We start from the raw sequence: 7,167 nt of genomic DNA, 5'->3' as shown, positions 1-7,167 counted from the left end.
GTAAATGTAATTTTATTTATTTATTTCGTGTTTCTTAAATATTCATGGATCCGTGTTTTGATGCAGAGACAGAGCGTAGGTAGTCAGTGAGCAAGAAATCTATGGCGGGATCCTCTAGTACAGGCTTTCCATGGACACCTGCAACGATCGCTATAGCACTTAATGCCTCCTTACAGGTTGTGCGCGAAGGAAACGATGATCCGTTAAAGGAGAACAACATAATCCAAGCCGTGGCGAAATTGCATGCAAGATCCATATGTTCTAGGTTAACCGCGCCACTCCAATGTGTAACCACCGAGGACCTTAGGGCCCTCTTGTATCACCGGCGTCAAATGTATCTGAGGGTCCGCGAACTGGCCGACCATCCTTCTGTGATAGGTTTCTCTAGGAGGCAAAGAACGATAGTAATGTCGCCAGACCAGTATGCATCCCATATTCAGGTATGTCATATAAACATTTGGTCACCCTACTTATCTTATTTCCATTGATTCGAACGGTCCTCTTCTGCGTCAGGCTTTCCCGGAAGACGAACAGTTGATCAACAAAGAAATCTCACACTTCTTGACGATGTGTATGCTCTTCGGCGGGGGTGTGATGCCTGGTTCGCGTAGAAGACGACGACAGTCAGCGAATCAAAGGGGTACAGAGGCGACCTCTACGAATCATCCAGATAATGACGAGGACGAAGACGATGACGATTTCATGCCCCCCATGCCTAGACGTTCGAACAGAAATACAGGAGAAAGTTCTAGGAACACTGCAAGAGGACGTTCACGCACAACATCGAGATGCCATACAACTGATAGGGAAATAGGACGTGGTACCACCTCGGAGAAACCTCAAGATGACGACGACGACGACGATTTCATGCCACAACGACCCCGCCCTCCGAGGCTTCCATCTCCGGAGATGATGGATTTGCTCGTACTCATTTTTACAACTTCCCAGAACCACCTCGGAGACGACAACCATCTTACCCGGATAGCTTTGACCATCGCACCTGAAATTCTTACGCTAATTTGCGTCGCCACTTTCCTTCGCCCTAAGCATCTATTGTAACCCTATATATTTTATTCCCTTAAGGCATGATATTATGTTCTTTAGGCGTATCGTACATGATAATGTTTGTTGTTGTTCGCTCTTTATGTGTAACCTCTGTACCGGGTTCCATGCTACTTATGCTTTACAACTACTATTGTTTTCTCTGTACTGAGAATTTCTTAAATTAACAATACAGTGAATAAGACATAATAGGGATGACCTCGACATTAAAATCAATAATACATGTGTCATGACAAATTGTCCTGGCTACTCAACGGCGACGATGCCTCACACAATCTCCAGGCGTGTAAGCGTCTGGCGGGTGTGTGGCTCTCATCCCAGCAGCCTGCGCAGGCCCCTGCCTTGCGTGACCTTGGTCATCTTCATCATCATCTGCCTGCCCTGTGGGAACCCCACCGAACGTGTATCCCGCCCCGCTTACTCGGCTATGCATGTACCATGCCGAAGGATCCTCGTGCGGAAGTGTGGACGGCCCTAGAACGTGCTCCGATGGAGTCCAGTGTGCCGAAGGCTCGCCATGCTGGTACCAATGTGAACTTTCAGGTTCATTGAGATCATGGGAGGACTGTCCGCCGAGTAGATCAGTGAAGGTGGCGGTCGCATGCATTGCAGCACCCCAGTCAAAAGCATTAGGGTCGCTCCAGCAAGGGGTCTGCTGCGTGTAGTCAACGACGTCCTCATGATGAGTAGATGCTGCAGCCGGAGGTGTCATCGTAGCCGGAGGTGCTAGTGAACCCAGCGTAACCTGCTCGGGCGCAGGAGGCTGCGTGCACTCCTCGGCCTCAGCACCGGAACACGAGACATGACGCGCCGAAGCTGAAGATGTATGTCGTGATTCTGACCGGACGGGTTCCTCACGAGCACTGGATGACCGCCTGCTGTGGGAGGACCGCCTGCTGTGGGAGGCACGAGACTGGTCCATGGCATGTTGGTCGTACCCCCTCCATTGCGGGGCACACCCACCTAGACCACGTATAGCGTTTAGGAAGCGAGATCCTCTTGTCCTCATGTACTCCCGGAGAGGGTTACGATCCCTCTGCGATGATGACCTGCTTGGTTCCCCAAAAGGTTGATCCGCTTGCGTATGCATCTCATACGCCTCTTCAGTTTGTATAAGATGAGGGACATGTCAGTAATACACAGATTTTCCAAAGAAAACCAATATAAGTAACGCATCACTTACCACAACATGAAGTAGGCGGGCACGATCCTCGGGGAAGGGTCTGGGGCCCGGCTGTACAGGTCCGCTGAGTAAGGTGGCACGCGTGCGCGGACGGTACCAAGCAAGGTAGTCCCAGTACGTGGCCTCGTCGTATTGTCCAGCAGTAATGATGACATCCACCGCAGCTGATTCTGTCCACCTCCGTATGTACTCGGCATTCTTGGATGCCCAGTCCTGCGTGCCTCCGCCCCCCTTTGAGCTCCACCTGTACGTGACATAAACAGTTATAATTTGTTAACATGGATAACCAATGTACTAAGGCAACATACAATAACACACTTACTCATGCGCCCGTCCGGCGTCTCGTGGTGCTGGAACAGGCACCACCTGTCGGTACCCGAACTGCCTCTGTACACGTTCTGGAGAATATACTTCCACGCAGTTCATGTACAACAAGAAGCATGTGGTCAACCATAAGTCTGCGTCACGGCTACAAGAGGATGCCAGGAGTCCACCATCTGCAATTTCTTTTACTCGTGCCATACGCCATGGATCCCAATCCACTAGATCAGTGCTAAGGATGTCCAGGTCACTTATCACCCTGGAGTAGTTACCATGGTCTTGCTGCTGACTCCATCTTAGCCTGGCATGAATCCACTGATACCCCATCGTTGGCCTTTTGTCATCTGCAATGCCATCAGAGATGTGAACTGGGTAGTAGCACTTGAGCACCCAAGGTCTAGAAATCGGGAGGTACTCCCAACTCCATAACTGTAAGAGATGTAAGCACCCTGTAATGGTTGCCTTCCTCTTTGTTCGCTGGGTTGCATCACACAATCCTCTGTAGGTTGCAGCCAACACTGCAGATCCCCAACTGTAAGATGTAGGCTCATAAGGATGTGACGCGAGGTGGGTGCTAACCATACAATATGTGGGACGACATAATCGCCTGCCGTGTTGCAGAACATGATGCCTCCGAGCAGGACGTATAAGTACACCTCATAGTGTTGCATAAGTGTATTCTCGTCCGCATTCAGTGGGCATGGACCGAACTGTGTCAGCCCATGAACCCAGGACATGGAGAGGCCAGCATCCTTCCCGTCGTATTGCACACCAAACCTATAAGATGCAGATGGTCAATGACGCTTTAATAGCACTGTAATATTTTAAATGCATTACATAACAAATAATTACCTATCTGCAACATAACCCTTCCACTGCTCCCTTGCGGGTCGCGAAACTATTAACGGGGCACCCCTTATTGGCAGCCCGGTCAGCATGGCCACGTCCCGCAGTGTTACTGCCATCTCACCAAAAGGAAAGTGGAAAGTGTGTGTCTCAGGACGCCAGCGGTCGACGAGACCTGTGAGCAGTGCCTCATCAATTGCCGGGAGAGGTGTCCTACCACCGACCTCCATGGGAGCTCCGGCCATCATGAGAGCGAAAGGTAGTAGTCCCGCCCGTGCGAGTGGCTCGTGGAATCGAGGGTCCAACTCCTTAATCTTGTGCACACTCCGGGCTCGTAACGGACCCAACTGCATGAGTTATCCAATACATGTACAGCGTTAGTTCAAAATTCTCGTACCAATGAAATAGCACATATAAACGTGGTACCTGTTGTCCTGTGAATATCATCCTTCCCCTATGGTTCTCGTCGTACCGCTGCTGAAGAAGCTCGGGAAGACCACCATGAGCCATGATAATGATTTAAGGCTTCATGGTTTAACAAATAGGTGAACAACAAATTGGAATATATTACAAGCTTCATAATATTGTATCTGCTAAACAAAGGTACACGTAATGTTTTCTAATTTTACCGGATAAGGACATTCATATAATTATACTAAGGACACAATCTAATTACAATGTTGAAAGAAATTCATGATATCAAACTAATTAAATAATATAATTATATAGACTAATCAAATTCATATAATCAAACTAAGCATCGTAATTAATTAATCTAAGTACTCTAATTTATCAAATAATTTAATTCATTTAATATAATTAAATAAACTAAGTACTCTAATTAATTAATCTAAGTAATCTAATAACGTAATTAAATAATCTAATTTGTATAATCTAAGTACTCTAATTAAATAAACTAAGTACTCTAATTAAACTCTAAGTACTCTAATAACGTAATTAAATAATCTAATTTATATAATCAAAGTACTCTAATTTATCAAATTAATATAATTAAAAAAATGTAATTGAACGGATTAAACAATCTACTCTTGAAAAACTAATCTACTTCGAAACGGACTAACCAAATAAGCTAATTACTCTAAATAATATTACTAACCTAAGTATTAAATAGGTAATATAAGGACTAACCGGTACGAAAGCTAATTAAGTGCTTGCGTTGCTCCTCTTCTGCTGATGCTTCTCGCGTTCCTCTGCTCCCTTCTCTTCTCCCTTCTCTGCTCTGCTGCTGCTGCGACCTCAATTTATTCAGCAGACCAGCGATCTCTCCGCGTGTGGCGCCAAAACAACACATGCATGCACCGGCCGAAAGCATCACGGGAGGGAAGGGAAAATTGATTGATGTGACGTAAAAGAGATTGATGCGACGCAGCAAAAAGCGGTGGCAAATCGGTCGGCCGGCGTATTCGGCAACTGAGGTGCCGAATACGGCACTGTGGGCCGTATTCGGCACCTCAGTTGCCGAATACGGTGTTTTCGGATTTTCAGTTTCCGAAATTCAAATTTCGGTATTTGAGATACCGAATACGAGTGCTAGATTTGTAAATACGTCGACATGTTGTCTATTTTCGCAAATACGGTCACGTATGTTGTCTAAATTCCCAAATTTGCCGTAGGCTCTTGGGCCCACCTACATGCCACTTATTTTAGTAAGGGCATAATTGCCCTTGGGCCCACTTGCAGGCCCGTCGCTCTCGTCTTGTGTCGGCGGGCGTCGCATCAAACCGGCAGCGCTGCAGATCGTGTCGGCCGGTGCGTCGTCTTCGGCAGTGGCTTCCTCGCGCTGAAGCTTGGAGCAGGAGCTGGACGGCGGCGTGGGCGAGCTCCAGGCGGCGCGGAAATCAGGCGCACGGAGGCGCGCGACAGCGCGAAGAAAGGTGGTGCGACGGGGCCCGCGGCGCCACGACGGCGAGCGCTGTGTGCGATGAACAGATCGGTGCGTGGGCAGGGAGTTACGCTCGGTTGGGAGAGGACGAGCGAGGCCGTCCGCGCGGGCGAGCAGCACGCGGACGGCGTCACGAAATCCGGCGACATCGCAAAATCCGACGAATGGGGCAGACCGACGAAATCCAGGCGGTGCGAAATCCAGCGAGACCTGCGCTTGGCTTGGACAGGGGAGTCACAGTGCGGTCACTCGATGGCAGCGTGACGGAGAAACTTGCCGGTGATGGAGAAAACGGCGGGGGCGTGCTACATCCGACGGGGAATCAGCATGCTTCGGCCGCCCACGGTCGCTCCTCCTCCGCCACCGGCGTCCTCTCCTGCTCGTCCGCGCCTCACCATGGCCCCAGGCCCCCTTCCTCGCCCCAGGCCCCGCCGACCGCCTCTCCATCGCAGCCTTCTCAGGCGCCGCCAAGCGCCTGCTGCCGCTGCGCCAGATGACTAGGCAGGGCTAGCGATCGGCGCACCGGATCGTCGTCCGACTGGTGGTCTGCGCCGCCGCGCAGTGGCAGAAGCAGGCGCATGCCCAAACGCGCGAGCAGGCAGGAGGAGGAGGGGCATTTTGGTCTATACTGAAATACAACCGCCTATAGGTGGCCTAAGGTCGTCGTATAAAATGGCATTTTTTTTAAGCCGCACAAATTTTAATAGCACCAGCCAGGTATCGCCTTTTGTAATGATATTTTTCTAAACAAACGTTTTTATAATGTCATTGAAAAATTTACCCTTACAGTAAAGCCTCGTTCAAATCACTCTCCGTACTTCCAAATCACCATTAAAAAATATACGAGGATTCATCATACCAGGTAGTGCAGTATCCTGTCGTCATGCAAAGTTTTTTTTAATAATGAGTAGGAGCACTCATTTAATAAGAGTGGAAAATATAGTTATTATATAGTCGAGATTACATAAGGAACACTAACACACTCGATTAGAAGAAACATAAAAGAGCAGACTATCCTACCAACAGTTGCCTATACGCCAAAGAGTATAGCGATCTCTTCCTTAATTTACCTGAATACCTCTACTAGTTGTATGAAGCTGCCATCAAAGACACATCTATTCCGCTCTTTCCATACGTTCCAAAGTGTGAACATGATGATTGCTACCATTGTCCTTCGCTATTTATGATGAACCTCCTTCATCACTTGGCACCGCCATTCTTTGAAGCTTTGATCCAGCTGCTGAGCTACCTTGAAAGCATCCTGCGACCACTCTCTGGCCAGCTTCCAGCTTCCAGACTTCTCCTCTGCAGGGGAGAAGACAATGTATTTACCGTAGCAACTGAACAGTAAATGTGGGTAGGTGAATAGTTACTTGCAGTGGCACTGTAGCCAAAACACTGTAGCAACAATATTTCATTATGCTGTAGCAACGTTTTTATTGTTCATGGGTACTGTAGCAGCCGATCTAATCTTGTTAGTTTTTATCTGAAGGTTAAAGAGGGATCCTAATGCATTTTACTGTAGCCATCTGTAGTTGCTAGTTACAACTGCAGAGGATCCCGATCGCCTTGACGTGGCTACACTGCATGCAAATATGAGTAGCAGTTTCTTGCTCTTGGTCGCACAAAGCACATGTCTAATTGCATGGCTAATTTCTTCTCACAAGTTTGTCTGCTGTCAGGATTTGGTTTTGCACTGCCAACCAAGTAAAGAACTTGTGTTTGCCCGCTGTGTGTGCCCGCCAGATTGCTTTAGCGTTGAAAGCGTTGTATGAACCTTGGCATTGGGTCAGGTAGGCTGACCTGGCTGAGTACTGCACGCTTGTCGTCCATCTCCATATGATGGTGTCTG

The 7,167-nt window shown here is 48.4% G+C and overlaps 1 protein-coding gene across 1 annotated transcript; it reads right to left on the bottom strand.

Annotated features, from left to right (window-relative positions):
- Positions 1-2,067: 2,067 nt before the first annotated feature.
- Positions 2,068-2,781, bottom strand: LOC133898665 (serine/threonine-protein phosphatase 7 long form homolog). The gene is made up of 3 exons (XM_062339344.1): positions 2,568-2,781; positions 2,252-2,489; positions 2,068-2,163 (listed from the first exon to the last, which is right to left on the bottom strand). The coding sequence occupies exons 1-3, from the start codon at positions 2,765-2,767 to the stop codon at positions 2,068-2,070; spliced, it is 534 nt and encodes a 177-aa protein (XP_062195328.1). The 5' UTR covers positions 2,768-2,781.
- Positions 2,782-7,167: the final 4,386 nt, after the last annotated feature.

This window comes from Phragmites australis, chromosome 18 (genome assembly GCF_958298935.1).
Source record: "Phragmites australis chromosome 18, lpPhrAust1.1, whole genome shotgun sequence".
In the NCBI taxonomy this organism is placed as follows: domain Eukaryota; kingdom Viridiplantae; phylum Streptophyta; class Magnoliopsida; order Poales; family Poaceae; genus Phragmites; species Phragmites australis.
The sequence above is the reverse complement of the archived record's forward strand: the minus strand, read 5'-3'. Positions and strand labels throughout refer to the sequence as shown.

Excerpts from the sequence above, each read along its gene's own strand:
- LOC133898665 (XM_062339344.1), bottom strand. The coding sequence starts at position 2,767 with ATGGCACGAGTAAAAGAAATTGCAGATGGTGGACTCCTGGCATCCTCT. Across the intron at positions 2,490-2,567 it reads GACGCCGGACGGGCGCATGA|GTGGAGCTCAAAGGGGGGCG; the intron begins GTAAGTGTGTTA and ends TGTCACGTACAG. Across the intron at positions 2,164-2,251 it reads ATCGTGCCCGCCTACTTCAT|AGGCGTATGAGATGCATACG; the intron begins GTTGTGGTAAGT and ends TACAAACTGAAG.